The 16,948-nt window shown below is 44.4% G+C and overlaps 1 protein-coding gene across 3 annotated transcripts in view; it reads left to right on the top strand.

The window, feature by feature from the left end:
* Positions 1 to 3,869: 3,869 nt before the first annotated feature.
* Zfp780b (zinc finger protein 780B) overlaps positions 3,870 to 16,948 on the top strand; it is a 49,165-nt gene continuing 36,086 nt past the window's right edge. For 2 of the 3 annotated variants that reach the window (NM_001432857.1, NM_001432860.1), the window contains 4 exon segments: positions 3,870 to 4,181; positions 6,638 to 6,690; positions 7,631 to 7,757; positions 9,763 to 9,861. In NM_001432857.1, coding sequence (NP_001419786.1) covers positions 6,658 to 6,690; positions 7,631 to 7,757; positions 9,763 to 9,861 — 259 coding nt within the window. In that variant the 5' untranslated portion in view covers positions 3,870 to 4,181; positions 6,638 to 6,657. 3 annotated transcript variants of the gene reach the window in all.

A 16,948-nucleotide genomic window follows, 5' to 3' on the forward strand; every position in this document is an offset into this window, starting at 1 on the left:
TCTTAGCTCCTGTCAAACTGCCTGCTTGGGTTAAAGCTGCCCCTGCAGCTGCTCGGCAGAATAACAGGATGTGAGTTTTGCCTAAGTGCTCGGGGAGCTGGGATAAAGATCTGCAGTTGCTTATGCACTGTGTCTGAGTGGTCAGAGCCTTTGCATAACTTAGCCCTCGGACACACCTGGCAAACCAAGAAGTCTCCTGGGACTGCAAATTTCAATTGCTTAGGTAATTGTTCTTTCAAGATCAGCTCTAGATGAGAAACAAGGTTTCGATACTTGGTAAAAATGCCGTTTGTGCAATAAAGAGGCCTCTAAGAAGCGGTTTGGAGTTCATTCCTTTAGAGACTACCTATCCACCCTGTTGCTCAGAAGCCTGAATTCACCCTGCAGTGTCCCTGTCCCTTCAATCAACCATCCATGGTAACGCAGAACACCTACCTTTGGTGCCCAACATTGTGAGGCTCAGAGAAAAGAGAGGTCGGGAAAGTTCAGGACTGGAAATAATGTGCGCTCACAGGGTAAGCAAGACTCCAGAATTTGTCAGGGACGTGTGGGATCCTCGTCTCGGGAGTAGTACTATGTACAGCTACTAAAATACTAAAGTGAAAGGAAAAACATTAACTGTCTATTATAGCAAATATCACAGATATAAATAGGAAGGGCCCTGAGACAAAGAATTAAAAAAGAAAAAAGGGATTTTTTTTCCACGGTAGAAGCAGAGGAAATGTTTACTCAAGGCCTGGAAATAGAAAGCCTCTAGAGTCAAAAAGTATAGGAAGAGAAAATCTCTTTGCTGTAGGAATAGAGGAAGAAGAAAGGCTTTATGGGTAGAAAAAGATTAATGGCAGATGGAGCTGCCTGTCAGCTCTTTCTGCCCAAGACTCATCAGGTGTAGCAGCACCCGAATTCCAAGGACTGATTGATGGGCGTGGCTTGGCTGCTGCAGCATGAGCTAATGTTGTTGCCCCAGGACTTAGAGTTTTCCTGTTGTTTGCTTGATTTTTGTTTGACTGATTTTTGTTTTTCCCTCATAATGGGAATAACTCAGTATTAGAAATCCCTTTGTGGGAGATGATTTTCGATTTTAATTCCCAGCAACCACACGGTGGCTCACTGTCATCTATAATGGGATCCGATGCCCTCTTCTGGCATGCAGGTGTACACGCAGATAGAGCACTCAGACAATAAATACATCTTAAAAGTAGAATAAAGGGGTTGGGGATTTGGCTCAGTGGTAGAGCGCTTGCCTAGCAAGCGCAAGGCCCTGGGTTCGGTCCCCAGCTCCAAAAAAAAAAAAAAAAAAAAGTAGAATAAAATAAAATCCCAAACACTCGATTTACCCATGAAGACTCAGGAGCCAGACGCTGGGTTGAAGGCTTGCTAGCTCCGAGAGCCAGAGAGAGCGTCTAGCTGACTTTCCTACTCCGTCAAAGTCCCAGAAGGAAAAAGCCATTTATTCTTCTCCACGCTGTCTTAAATACCCTTCTACTCCATGATCCTCCTTTCTGGAGTATTAGGTTAATTCCCTGTCATCTGGTTGGTTGCTCTGCCTCTTGACCTAGGGTTGACTTTATTTGGCTCTGGGATTAGAGGTGTGTGTTAGGGCTGAGTCACGAACACGAGATTTTTCCAGTTCACAATCTAGGGGTTGACAATGTGATCAAATATTCTGGAGCACCTGCTTAGACTTTGAAGCACACACCAGGTTGCCTCTTCTGGTGACCTTGAATATGGTCCACTCCATCACTTGGAACATCTATCTATGTGATTCTGGTCCCTTGTACTATTCCATACTTTGCATGAAAATTGGACAAATGAAACCTCTGAACGTAGATGGTAAACCGACCCACCAGGAGGGACATTTAGATTATGTGTGTGTTTATGTGTGTGGTCTCTGCATGAGTGCAGGTACTCACAGATTCCAGAAGATGGCATCGGATCTCCAGGAGGTGAAGTGACAGGCAGTGAGAGCCTTTCAATATGAGTGCTAGGAACCAACCTGGGGTCCTCTGTAGGAGCAGTGCCCAGTCTTAAATGCTGAGCCATCTCTCCAGTCCCTTCTGTTTCTTCCTCTTTCTAACTTTCTATATTTCTTGCTTGCTGGTTGTCTGGCTTGCTGGCTTTTTAAAAGGTCTCAGGCTGATCTCGAACTCCTGGGTCTCTTGCCTCAAACTTTCCAGCTCTGGAATGCTGGGATTGCAGGTCCCTTCATATCCAGCTAAATAGGTTGTTCTTTCATTGTGTATAAGTAAGAACTCACACAGAATACAGTTTTCTCCAGTGCAGTCTCCAGAAATAATTGGCTAACACAAAATAAACTCAGTGATATTTTTGTTGACCTCTTGCTTCATTTTGTGTCGCTTTGGCATTTTTTTCTTTTTTTCGGAGCGGGGGACCGAACCCAGGGCCTTGTGGTTGCTAGGCAAGCGCTCTACCGCTGAGCTAAATCCCCAACCCCTTGCTTTGGCATTTTTGTTTTTGTCTTATTGGTCATGAAGCCTTATTTGCTTGTGTGTGTCTGCATGTACACCACTTCCCACACACATGCAAACAGGCACACTACACTCACATGAAAACTAGAAAGAAGATAAAGAAGGGAATGAACAGCTCTCACTCAGTAAATGGCATTGTCACAAGTCATCCAGAGCCTCGTGGGATTTAAAGAATTTTTGGTGGTGTTGGGAATGAAGGGCAGCAACCCAGACTCATTGATTACCAGAGGCCATTGATTACTTAATAGTCATTAGATTGGGAATGAAACAAAACGGAAAGCTTTGCAGAAGCAGTCGTCTGGGTGTAGAGAGGGACTCCTTACCTACAGTCTCTAATAGTCAGACTGTGAAATATCTTAAAAATAGATGCAGTCCTTAATTTTTAAAAGTTCAGCAGAAAATATATAAAAGTATTAATTTCACTGAAAAAGAAAAGCAGTTAAAAAAAGGAAGCATCTCCAGGTAATTGGCATTTCTGGTGTGTGTGTGTGTGTGTGTGTGTGTGTGTGTGTGTGTGTGTGTGTGTGTGTGTGTATGTAGTGGGCTGTGTCTCCCCATTGCTGGGATTAAAAGGCCTGTGCTACCCCCCCTAGCCAAGTTTATTGTCACTTGATTAAGTACCCTCTGTGTTATCATGGGTAATGTTGTGTGTCCCAGTCTGCCTCAATTATCAACTCAATTTGACTCTTCTTTTGATTATTGTGAGAATGGTCCCTTTTAATCTGCTAGTGTATTTAACTTAAACATATTTTACTAGTTAACGCATGGTTGGATCTGACTTGTTTTCAAACCTCATCGGACAACCTATATTTTAGCGTTTGGACCATTTACAATAAATACATTTAATATGATTAATGGTCTTAGTAGGAAAGTCTATTATCTTGAAATTTGTTTTGTATCATGCTCTGGGATGAAAAAGAAGTTGTGTGTAAATATAAGAAAAAACACAAGTGATTTTGGAAGCTTAATAGTGTCGTGTTACAACAAAAATAATGGTTTCCTACACAAACGAAGCCTACTTGTGTGCTTAGAATGCCTTTATGCCCTACTCATTCATCCTTCAAAATGGGGTAAATGACTGTCTCTTGGACACAGTTCTGTTGATACATACCGATGTGTTCCTCAGTAACGTTTTCCTATCTAAATTAACAGGGACACTAAACATGTCTTTCTGAAATCGCTGATGTATACTTCCGACATGTTAATCTAACCAATTCTTTAGTTCAGTCTTTTCAAATTTACCATAGTCCCTACCAGAGCACAGCGAGGTTGTATCCCTGACAGTGGGATTCAGGCAAAACATAATCAAGTCAGTTACATCATGATCTGATTGTACTTCCTAGTCTGAATTTAAAACTTCGGCTCCTCTGTCCTCCACAGGAGAGAAAATCAGTGACGCACAGAACCGGAAGTATCTTTTGAGCACAAACCAGGGAGTTTCAAAGCCTCCGCCCTTTTGCAAAGTCCCTGAAACCACCCAGCGCAGTCCCAAGTGGGCTGGTCCAAGTTGCAGGACCGGATCTCCTAGAACTTCAGAGTACTGCGCTTCCTAGAGTTCAGTCGCGAGAACTGTATTTCCCAGGGTCCACCGCGCCGGAAGTAACGAATCCAATTCCGGTGTCGTGCGTGGGCACCGCGGAAATTGACATTTATGATCTTTGAAGAAACCTGTTTGGTCTAGGTCTCCACACAGTAAGGCTGGACCAATCGGGCTGGGTGTGGGTGTGGAGGGCGGTGTGGGGTGGATGGATGTTGATATGTAAGAGTGTGTGTGTGTGTGTGTGTGTGTGTGTGTGTGTGTGTGTGTGTGTCTGTCTGTCTGTCTGTCTGTCTGTCTGTCTGTCTGCGTATACACGCCTTGAGCTCTCTGCATTGTTGTTTCCTGTGCTTGTCGCTTTCTGCACCGTTTTTCTTTTCTTTTTTTCTTTTTTCTTGATCACCGGGACCGAAGCAGAGGACCAAGCTTCAGTAAGGAGAGGTCAGGTGTGAGTCTGCCTGAGTTTCAGAGGAGCTTGAGACGAGCATTTGAGGCTGGAAGTGCCTCTGAGGGTCGCCTAGAAGGGCAGCTACTTGTTGTGTGTCTCTGTCTGTCTGTCTGTCTGTCTGTCTGTCTGTATATACATCTTGAGCTCTCTGCATTATCTCTGTCTCTGTGTGTCACTTTCTGCTCCTGCTTTCTCTCGCGGCCACAGGGACTGAAACAGAGGACCAAGTTTCAGTAAGGAGAGGTCAGGTGCGGAGTCTGAAGGGAAGCTTTCCCTGAGGTTCAGACTTGAGCTTGGGAGGAGCATTTGAGGCTGGAAGTGCCTTTGAGGGTCGCCTGAGAGGGCAGCTACTTGTTGAATTCCATGACTTTCTCAGAGCCCCCATGTGAGTGTTGAGGGAAGTGAAGGAAAGTGCTCAGTGAGGTGCTCTCTGATACAGTCTGGGATCTCATGCTGGCTCAGGCTCCCTGAATAGGTTGTTATTCAAAAGGAGTGTTTGAGACCCATGAGAACATTATTGCTATCTATCTAATATTTAAGAGCAAGTTTGCTCTTTCTGTTTGAGAAATGAGGTTGTAGTTTCAGAATATGGAATTGTCAGTAAATGTAGAACGAACGTGCAAATTCATACCTCCACAACTGTGTCCCTTACATAGTTTCTTCCCTCTCCACTTAGTATTCACAGAATCCTTTCAATGACCATTGACACATTTACAATCTCTCCCTTTCCTCAAGATGGTATAGATGGGAACCTCCAGAGGTTCTTGTTAGGGGTTTTCGGTTGTGTGCGTGTGTGTGCGCGCGCGTGTGTGCGCGCGCGCGTGTGTGTGTGTGTGTGTGTGTGTGGTGTTGGTATTAGTACAGCATGTAATATTTTGGATTCATTATGTACTTTGGAATGACTAAATTCATAAGTTTTGTAGTGAGTACACTTACTGTCTATTCTCTACAAACTAATAATCATGTCACCATGTTTCACAGTATATCTCTTGAACTTTGGTTGTGTGGCTAAAATTTCCTAGTCTTTGACGAGCTTCTTCCCACTCTCCTTGTGGTTCTATCTCCCACTGTCAGCCACGGTGCTGTACATCCAGCCTCAGCCTCTCAAACCCCAGAATCAGCATCTTACTTGGTTCTAGGAGATAACAGTGTCAGATTCTGCATGAGTGAGGTTGTGTGACTGAGAGCTTATATTTAATCACTGAGCTTTAAACACTGTAGCTGGGCAGATTCTCATCTATTTTCCCCATCTATGGCTGCCTACCCACCCTTCCCCCTCAGCCACGTGCCCTGCTACTTGCCATCTTGGTCCTGTCCTAGCAGCTCCTGCTCCATCAATGTTCTCATGGTGACTCCTGTGTTGACTTGCTAGTAAATGCTCTCTTCATCCTCCGTCTCTGTCCCTCTGCTTGGGACCCCCCACCCCCACTCGGTACAGAAGCTCTGCCTCCCCTCTCCTGCCCACCTATTGGCTGACCAGCTCTTTTTTTAACCAATCAGAGTTGAAGGAAAACAGTTTTTACAAAACATTGAGTCAGGGGATACTCCAATTAATGATGACAATGCCAATGTTCCACAGTGACCAGATCTCTGGGCACAGAAATCACCATCCGAATGCACAGTGTACAAAACGATCCCCCAACATAGATGAGTGAAAGTACTTGGGGAAGTGTTGCATAGTGCACAGTCCATTTACTGAAAGTGGGTACAGGATGCTGGACCCTACCGGTGCTTCAGCCCTGAGTGTTCAAAGGAGGCGCCATTTGGATGCTGTAAGCCCCACCAGCCTTGATAGGTGGGGTTCCAGTAGGAAGATCTGCTCACAGGAGAAGGAGCGGCCCAGGGGCAGGGCTGGCTGGATCTCAGGGTGGAAGATGGGGTCCCTTCTGCTGGCATCTCCTGGAGGAAGTTCAGGGCAGACATGTGTATGCCCTGCACTCCCACACTGACCCTCTGTAATGGGTTGTCTGGGTTAGGAGAGAGTGGGCTTTGTGTAGACTCCTGTGTGCTGCTAATCTGTGTGTGGGAGGCTGTGAGCGGTGGGAGGGGAGAGAGTGAGTGGGGATGCTTGAGGAATAAATGTAGTTGTTGAATCACAGTGACAGAAGTCAGCCTGGGAACATCAAGTCACAATCCAATGACAGGCTTTCTTTTTGTTCCCAGGGGAAGAAGCCTGAAGAAGAATGGCCAGCTCCAGTTCTCAACACGTGGTCTGTGTAAGTTGGTGTTTTTCTCCTTGACACAGGGGACTTTCAGCTTAGGTGACTCCTTCCCGTCTTTCCCTCTTGAAGCTTCCCAAGGATCTGGAGTCCCCCAGCCCAGTCTGTCCCTTTACAGTGAGGGTTGGCAGGTCTGAGCACTTCCTGTGGGTTCCTCTTCCCAGCTGGTACTGGGGTTGTCTTTGAGTGCATTCCTCCAGGTGCTCTCTGCTTGGTCTGTGCTCAGGGAGGACTGTCCCTGCAGCAGAGGTGTCAGCCCCACAGGGAAACAGGGGCTTTGAGGACCTCAGAGCTTTGAGGTGATGGCCTCATTTGACTGCCCTGGGAAACCTGATTGACATCTGTGTGTTGCCAGACTGATGACCCAGTGCATGAGAGTGAGTGTCCCCTGTGTATGTGTGAGGAGGTGACCTGCTTGAGGAGGCTTGAAGAGAGAGTTCAGTGATCAGGTCATCCAGGCTGTGACAGGAGGTGATTGCAGTCTCCAGAGTCAGGGAAGACCTGAGACACATTGTCACCTGGAAAGTTTTTTTTTTTTTTTTATTGGAAGAAAAGGTTAACTATAACATCCATGTTATGTGGGCTCTTATGTAGTAAGTTCATGGACTCTTACATAGTGTATAAAGTCATTCTCATGACAACAAATCTTAATGACATCAGGTGATAGTATAATAAACTCAAGGACCCATCTCATCCTTATGTCATTCACCCTGACCCCAGGTGACATTTCTCTTCTGTCAACCTGAAGGATGTGGCTGGAGTGGGAGGCACATTATTGGATATGTGGGGAGGGCACAGTCGTGGTTTATGGGGAGCTTGTGCAGTCAGGGGCCTGGAGCATTTCCTTATGGCTCCCTTCCCTCGCCTGAGTCCTTTTCCTTCTGTCTTTCCATCCTGAAAGCTTCCCCATTTCACTCTACTGTGTTTGCTCTTTCAGGGGTCAGTGACATTTAGGGATGTGGCTGTTGACTTCTCTCAGGAGGAGTGGGCCTGCCTGGATGCTACTCAGAAGGTCCTATACAGGGACACGATGTTGGAGACCTACAGTCACCTCGTCACAGTGGGTAAGGCCTGTGCCCCATGAATGGGTGATGTGTCACATACACTGTGGGCTTTCCTCACTCTGAATTAAAAGACAGCCCCATGTTCCCAGTGGTAGCTGAAGCTGGGATGGTGGCTGATTCCTCTCATTGTGTCACTGAGAAGACTGAGGCAGGAAGGTTGCTGAGTACAACATCACCCTCAGATACAAATGAATTCCAGGCTAGAATAGTCTACAGGGTGAGGCCTTGTTTCAAACAAAATAAAACAACACAAAATAAAGAGAAAAATGAAATAAATTAGGAGGTGCATCCATAAATAGAGTCACAGGTTAGAGAAATAGCTTGGTTGTTAAGAGAACCAGCTGCTCTTGTTGAGGATACAGGTTCAATTCCCGGCCCCACAAGACGACTCACACCATGTGTAACTCCAGGGGATCTGATGGACACAATGCGTGTATGTGGTGCTCAGTTGTCCATGCAGAGAGATCCTCACACACACATAAAATAAATTTTAATTAATAGAATTTCAAAAGAGGGAGCTGAGTCCCCTTTTCTTCCCAAAGGAAGAATGAGACACTTCTTGGTTTGAAGCTAAGAACTTTACAAAGCGCCTGCTTTTGTCCACCATTTGTTCGTCTCAGTGAGCTCTCAGCTCAGCAAGAGACCCGGTCGGAAATACCAATGTGCAGTGAAATCACCCACGACACTAAACACTGGTCTCTTGCCTCTCCAGGCATACATGCATGCTTGCACACACGTGTGCACACACTCTCATCAACACACACATACCCTGTACTTACACAACTAAACAAAACCCATTATGATTCACTTACTAATGCCTCAGTAGTGCTCATTCAAAACAGAAGTAGACACATTCCGTTTCCTTCCGTGGACGCTTCCTCTTTACGGGCTTTGTAGTGGAAGTCGAAGGGTGTGAAGTTTGTCTCTTTCATTGAGCAAATGTGTAAGAGTGGGCTGTGAATGTGAGGGAAGGCAGCATAATGACCATGATGATAACCGTTTTCATGGCTAGGGATGTATGGCAGTGGTAGGAAGCAAGACCCTAGTTCTATCTCCCCCCCATAAGTAGATGAAAGCGTATAAAAATAATGATTTGGTGTTAGTGTAGGTCAGAGAGTCTTTGAAGTCTTTGAATGTAGTTGTTGATCTTAGCATCAACCCTTATGAATGGATCGCATTAACTCCATCTACCCTGTTCACTATTCTCATTATTCCTAATTCATTTGTTTGAGGCTGGGTCTCACATAGTGCAGGCTGGCTTTGGACTTGCTATGAAATCCAGCCTCGAACTTATAATCTCCCTGCTTTCACTCTCAGGCGCTATGACTTTTGTGTGCACCACCGCGCCTCCGGGTTATCACTCAGGAAAACTGAGTCCCGTAGAATCCTGTGGGCCCTGGCTAAGTGAGTGGCATCAGTAGTGAGCTGCAGAGACGGGTTCTACACCACACAGTACAGCCTACGGGTCCATGTTCTCGCTGCCCCATTATGTTTTCCTTTTAAGTGACAAGCATCCATCTGTGATTAAAACTCTAATCCGAAGCAGCTGGGTTTTTTTGTTTTTGTTTTTTTAACCCAGGTTCCTCTGTGCTCCTTCCCTGAAGTCCTCCCTCAGCATCATTTTTGCCTTTAGAATTTGTTATCTGTTTTTCTGAGACAAGTTTGTTATGCAGCCTTGATGTCCTGGCTCGTTCCCCCAGTGCTGGCCTCACAGTCATGAACTACCATGCCCAGGTGCATAGATCTCTATCATAAATAAGTCTGTGTTTATTTAAAATCCTCCCAGACAGGGCATCGTGGCACACACCCACAGTCCCAGCATTTGGGAGGCAGAGGCAGGCAGATCAAATAAGTTCAAGGCCAACCTGGTCAATATATCATTCCAGGACATGCTGGGATAATTAGAGAGACTTAGAAAAAGAAAAAATGTCTACACTATGATTCATTTCTCTCTCTCTCTCTCTCTCTCTCTCTCTCTCTCTCTCTCTCTCTCTCTCTTTTTAAGTGGGAAGTTGCATTTCCAAGCCACATCTGATCACCTTACTAGAGCAGGAGAAAGAGCCCTGGATGGCTGTGAAGGAAGAAACAGACAGGCCGAGCCCAGGTGAGTAAGAGGGAGGTGAGCCTGCAGCCCTGCCAGGCACAGCTTGTGGTCAGAGAGGCTGCACAGAGCTGACACTGGGTTTGACAAACTTCCTTCAGAGCCCAGGGTCTGTGGGAAACAAGGCTGAGCCCTGGGAAGAAAGTCGGGGTCAGAGCAGAAGCTGTCAGAGGGGCTTCTGTCTCATGAATCCCTTTAAGTTGTTATAATTTCTTCCCTCCTACTGGAGCAGGTGCTGTCTTTCTTTATAACCTTTAAAAGTATTTCATCATTGGTTGTGTGAGTGCACGCATGTGTGCGGGCATCCAAAGAGGCCATAGAGAGGGTCAGCTCCCCTGGCCTGGAGCTGTAGGTGGCTGCTGGAACTGTCATCCAGGTCCTCAAGTAGAGCTTTCAGTGTTGTTGACCATTGAACCAAAGCTAAGACAGTGTCAGCACCAGTGGAAGCTGTAACACAGGGAGGCACACCAGATGTTTTAATTCTGCGGCTTCACGGCCACTGTGGACACGGTGTGACTGTGTATCCTCCCTGCAGTGGTGGGGAGGTGGCCAAGGCAGATCCCTTGGGCTTGCTGACGAGTTGGCCTAGGTTACTTGTGCAGCTCAGGGCAAATGAGAGACCCTGCCTCAAAGACAACTGATGAAACATCTGCGTGCACACACACCGCACAGCCTTCCACCTCGCTTGACAGGGAACTGTGATGGCTCTTCTTGGTCGTCAGCTTGACCACATCTGGAATTAACTAAAACCCAAGCAGCTGAGTACACCAATGAGAGATTACTGCTAATTAAATAATCTGAGGTGGGAAGATCCACCTTAAATCTGAGCCACACCTTCTGGTGCAGCCTGTGGAAAGGATGGGAAGGAAGCTGTGCTTTGTCTGTTTCCCTCCTACTCTTCGAAGGCTCAGTCCTCATTGGTACCTTTTTTTTTGTTTTGTTTTGTTTTGTTTTGTTTTGTTTTGTTTTGTTTGTTTTTTTGTTTTTTTGCTAGTATGAATCGAGCAGCAGTAAACATGTTTGAGGGGGTGTCTCTGTGAAAGCACTAAATGTCCTTCGGGTACATGCCCAAGAGTGGCCTCCCTGCATCTTATTTCGATCGATTCTCACTGAAGACCCAACACTCTGATTTCCACAGTACAGGTTTGCGCTCCCACCAGTAATGGAAATGTGTCCCCTTGCTCCTCAGGCTCGCCAGCCTGAGTGGTCCCTTATTGATCTTAGCCATTCTGATGGCTGTAAGATGTAAGCTCTAATTAGGATGATCGACATTTCCCTGATAGCTAAGGATGTTGGCCTTTCCTTCAAGGGTGTCTCTGCCATTTGACTTTCATCTTTTGAGAATTCTCTGTTTGGATCTGTGCCCTGAGTTCCTTGTTTTCTTGATCTGTAGTTTTCTTAGTTCTGTATATATTTGGATGTTAGCCCTCTATTGGATGTGTAGTTGGTAAAATCTTCCTCCATTCTGTAGGCTGCCCCTTTGTCCAAATGACAGTGTCCTCTGCTGTGCAGAACCTGTTCGCTTCCATCACTATTTAGTAATTTTTTTTTTTTTTGGTTCTTTTTTTTTTTTCGGAGCTGGGGACCGAACCCAGGGCCTTGTGCTTCCTAGGTAAGCGCTCTACCACTGAGCTAAATCCCCAGCCCCTATTTAGTAATTTTTATTTTCCGTGCCTGCGTTTTCCTCTGCGAATGAGTTCAAGTTCCCCACTTTCTTCTTTCCTCAGGTTCAGTGTTTGGGATTTTAGGTTTGGCTCTTTGATCCATCCATCTCGAGGAAAGCTGTACAGGGCGATAAGCATGGATCCTTTGTGTTCTTGTAGATGCAGCTGTGCTTTGTCGAAGATGCTGTCTTTTCTCCAGTGTGTATTTCTGATGTCTGTATCAACTATCACGTGTCCATAGGCGTGTGGGTTTATGTCTTCAATTTGCTTCCCTTGATCCATGTGTCTGTTTCCGTGCCAATACCATCCTGTTTTTATTACTCCATAGTTCAGATGGAGATTGGGGATGATGCCTCCCGCAATTCTCTTATTATTCAGAATTATTTATGGCTATCCTGAGTGTCTTTTGTGTTTGGATATGGAGATGAAATTTGCCCTTTTGTGATATGTGAAGAATTGTTTTGGAATTTTGATGGAGATTGCATCAAATCTGTGTATTGTTCTTGATAGGACGGCCACGTTGACTAAACTAATTTTTATGATCTCTGGACATGGAAGATCTTTCCATATTCCAATATCCTCTTCAGTTTCTTTCTTCAGGGTCTTACTGTTTTATACCGTACACATGTTTCACTTCCTTGGTTAGAGCTACCCCATGGTATTGGATATTAGTTGAGGCTATTGTGAAATGTGTTGTTTCTCTGATTCCTTTCTCTTTCTCAGTTCATTTGTCTTTTGTACCTAGGACAGTTTCTGATTGTTGAGTTAATTTTGTATCCAGCTTCTTTGCTGAATGTGTTTATCAGCTGTAGGGGTTCCCCATTGGAGTCTTCAGGGTCACTTATGTATGCTGTCACATCATCTGCACACCAACATACTTTGACCTTTCCAGTTTGCATTCCTTTTATCCCCTTCAGTTGTTTGATTGCCCTAGGTAAAATCTCAGGTACTTTCCTGGGTAAGTACGGAGAGTTTGGACAGCCTTGTCTCTTTCTGGATTTTAGTATAATTGCTTTGTGTTCTCTCCGTTTAAGGTGATGCTGTCTTTGGTTTTCCTGTATACTGCCTTTATTGTGTTGCAGTCTGTCTGTCCCTTGTATCCCTAATCTCTCCAAGACTTTTATCCTGAAGCAATGTTGTATGTTGTCAAAGGAGCTTTGTGCATTTAATGAGAGAATCCTGTGGCTTTTGTCTTTTATTTTGTTCATACAATGTGTAACATTTATTGATTTATGTATTTCAAACCTACTTTTCTTCTTGAGCATTGTACAGTCCAGTGTTCAAGTATTTGATTGAGAATTTTTGCATCTAGTTGATCAGGGGTGGATAAAGGGTGGGAAAAGAAGAACCCACAAAGTAGTAAAGACCATGTCCTCCATTCATCTCTAATACTGTGGATTTGGATCTTCTCTCTCTGCCTTTCAGTTAATTTGGCTAAGGATTTGTCAGTCTTACTGATTGTCTCAAAGAACCAGTTCTTTGTTTCCCTGACTCATATCTGTTTTCCTTTTTTTTAAATTGATTTCAGCCCCAAGTTTAATTACTTCTTATGGTTTCTTCCTTTTGGGTGTACTTTGTTGTTTTGGTTTTTTTGTTGTTTGTTTGTTTTGTTTTGTTTTTCTGTTTTTGTTGTTGTTCTAGAGCTTTTTGTTCTGGTAATTTAGAGTGAGATCTTTCCGATTTCTTTTTATGTAGGTACACATGGTTATGAGCTTGCCTCTTAGACTTGCCTTCATCACGTCCCCTCAGTTTGGATGTATTCTGTCTTCATTCTCATTCAGTTGTAGGAAGTCTTTAATTTCTCTCTCAGTCTTGAATCTCTGTCTTATCCCAATTTTCATTGAGTAGTGTGTTGTTCAATTTCCGTGAGTTTTTAAGCTTTGTGTTTTTCTGTATTGATATTCAGTTTTTTCCATTTATTTATTTATTCATTTTAATATTCCAATCATAGTCCCTCCTCCTCCCAGTTCCACCCTCACGAATCCTTTCCCCCATTATGCCTTCCTTAGAGAAGAGGAAGTCTTCCATCGGTACCAGCCTGCCTGGCACATCCTCTTACTGAGGCCAGACAAAGCAGCTCAACTAGGCAAGACGATCCACAAGCAGGCAACAGAGTCAGAGAAGCTCTGCCCCCTCCAATTGTTAGGTAACCCCATGAAAACAAAGCTGCACACTTGCTACAAATGTGGAGGGGCCTAGGTCCAGCCCCTGCGTGCTCTTTAGTTGGTGGTTCATTCCCTGTGAGTCCCCATGGGCCCAGGTGATTGGACTCTGTAGGTCTTCTTGTGGTGTCCTTGACCCCTCCAGCTCCCTCAGTAGTCCTACCTCCCACTCTTCCCCAGGACTCCCTGAACGCTGCCTAATGTTCGGCTGTGGGTCTCTGCCTCTGCCTCCATCCACGGCTGCATGAAGCCTCTCAGACAGTTATGTTAGTCTCCTGTCTGCAAGCGTAGCAGAGTATCATTAATAATACCATTAATAACCAGGGGTTGGCTATCTCCCGTGGGATGGGTCTCAGGTTGGACCAGTCATTGGTCAGCCATCCCATAACGTTCCGCTCCATCGTTATCTCTGCACCCCTTATCCGCAGGACAGATTTTGGGCGGAAGGTTTTGTGGGTGGGTTGATGCCCCACTACCTTCACTGGAAGACTGGCCTAGCTACAGGAGGTGGCCATTTCAGTCTTCATATCCCCAGCTACTAGAGTCTCACTAGGGTTAGCCCCATAGGCTTCCAGGACCCTCCCCATCTTAGGTCCTCAGCTAGTCCCAGAGAGGCCCCCACTACCAATTTCCATTCTCTCTCCCAGGCTTCTCCTGCCCTGCTCCCCACATCCACCCAGTTCGTTCTCTCTCTCTCTCTCTCTCTCTCTCTCTCTCTCTCTCTCTCTCTCTCTCTCCCCCCCTCCCTCCCTCTCTCTCCTCTCCCTCCCTCCCTCCCTCCCTTCATCTCTGATGTCTATTTTGTTTCCTCTTCTCAGTGAGATTCACGCATCCTCCTTGGCCCCGCCTTGTTCCTTAGCGTCTTTGGGTCTGTGGGTTGTAGCGTGGATATCCTGTACTTTATGGCTGATGTCCACGTATAAGTGAGTACATACCACGCATTTCCTTTGGGTCTGGGTTACTTCACTCGGGATTTTCTGGTTCCATCCATTTACCTGTAAATCTCATGATGTCTTTTTTTTTATATCTGTGTCTTCAATGTTTTTAAGGACCTTTAATAAATATCTTCGTTTTAATAGGTGCACCAGATCCATTCTTCAATTGAGAGAGATTTAAGTGCTTCCCAGTCTCTGGCCGTTACAAATAAGGCTGCTGTGAACATAGTTGAGCAAGTGTCCTTGTGGTCTATTGGGGCGTCATTTGGATAGATGCCCAGGAGTAGTATAGCTGGGTCTTGAGGAACAAACTCTTGCCTATTTTCGGAGAAAACTGCCAAATTGATTTCCAGAGTGCCCTCCCACCAGTAATGGAGGAATTTCCCCTTGCTCCACATTCTCACCAGCTTGTGCTGTCCCTGGGGTTTTTGATCTTAGCTATTCTGATAGGTGTAAGGTAGAATTTCACAGTCATTTTGATATGCATTTTCCTAATGACTAAGGATGTTGAACATTTCGTTGAGTGCTTCTCGATCATTCGAGATTCTTCTGTCAGGATTTCTCTGTTCAGCTCTGTACCCCACTCTTCAGTTGGTTTATCTGGTTTGTTGGTGTCTAATTTCTTGATCTCTTTATATATTTTGGATATTAGTTCTCTGTCAGATGTGGAACTGGTGAACTGTTTTGTCCTAATGACAACATTCTTTGCTTCACAGAAGCTTTTCAGTTTCAGGAGGTCCCATTGACTATTGTTGACCTTAGAGCTTGAGCTGTTGGTGTTCTGTTGAGGAAGTTGTCTCCTGTGCCAGTGTGTTCAAGGCGGTTCCCACTTTCCATTCTGTAGATTTAGTGTGTCCCATTTTATGTTGAGGTCTTTGATCCACCTCAGCTTGAGTTCTGTGCAGGGTGATGAGTCTGGATGTCTGCATGGAGATGACTGCACTGGCGTCTTCTCCATGCAGACATCCAGTTAGGCCAGCACCATTTGTTGAAGATTCTTTCTTTCATTGTATACTTGTGGCATCTTTGCTCTGTGGGTTCATTTCTGGATCTTCAGTTCTAGTCCATTATCAACTCGTCTGTCTTTATGCCAGTATCATGTGGTTTTTGTTACTACTGCTCCATAGTACAGCTTGAAATCAGGGATGGTGGTGCCTCTTGAGGTTCTTTTACTCTACTGGATTGCTTTATCTATACTGAGGGGTTTTTTGTTTGTTTGTTTTGTTTTTTTCATTTGAAGTTGAGACTTTTTCTTTCAAGGTTTGTAAAAAACTGTTGGAATTTTGATGGGAATTGCATTGAGTCTGTAAATGGCTTTTGGTAAGATAACCGTTTTCACTATGTTAAATCTACCAGTCCAAGAGATGGGAGATCGTTCTATCTTCTGAAATCTTCAGTTTCTTTCTTCAGAGACTTGAAGTTCTTATCATATAGGTCTTTCCCTTGCTTGGTTAGAGTTACACCAAGATAGTTTATGTTATTTATGGTTAATATAAAGGGTGTTGTTTCCTTTATTTCTTTTTCAGCATGTTTTATTGTTTATATAGATGTTTTTTGTTTTTTTGTTTTTTTGTTTTTTTAGTTAATTTTGTATCCAGCTGCTTTACTGATGGTGTTATCAGTTGTAAGAATTCTCTGGTAGAGTTTTTGGGGTTACATGTGTATCCTAACATAGGATCTGCAGATATTTTAACTTCTTCCTTTCCAATATTATTCCCTTGATTTCCATTAGTTGTTTTATTGCTCTAGCTAGAGCTTCAAGTACTATATTGAGTAGATGGGGAGAGACGGGGCAGCTTTATCTGCACCCTGATTTTAGAGAAACTGCTTTAAAATTTCTCACCATTTAATTTGACGTTGGCTATTGGTTTGCTGTGTATTGCCTTTATTGTGTTTAGGTATGTGACTTGTATCCCTGATCGCTAAGACTTCTATCATGAAGGGTGTTAGATTTTGTTAAAGGCTTGTTTAGTATCTAATGAGATAATCATGTAATTTTCTCTACTTTCAGTTTGCTTATATGGTCTGTTTTGTCATCTGTTAAAAAGGCTACACCAGCTTGCTTTGTAGGTCCATTCGCTTGGGATTGGAATATCTATTTTCTATGCTTCACCCTGAGATGTCTGTCCTTGATGTTATGGTGTGTTTATTGGGCACATCAGAAGGATGGATCCTGTTTTCACAGACATTCTGTTAGTTTGTATTGTTTTGTTTTGTTCTTCTTTTCTTTCTTTTTTTGTTTTTGTTTTTGTTATTGTTTTGTTTTGTTTTTGGACAGGATTTCTCTGTAGACCTGGCTGTCCTTGAACTCACTGACCTCAATCTTGGA

This window comes from Rattus norvegicus, chromosome 1, assembly GCF_021556685.1.
Source record: "Rattus norvegicus strain SHRSP/BbbUtx chromosome 1, alternate assembly SHRSP_T2T, whole genome shotgun sequence".
Lineage (NCBI taxonomy): Eukaryota > Metazoa > Chordata > Mammalia > Rodentia > Muridae > Rattus > Rattus norvegicus.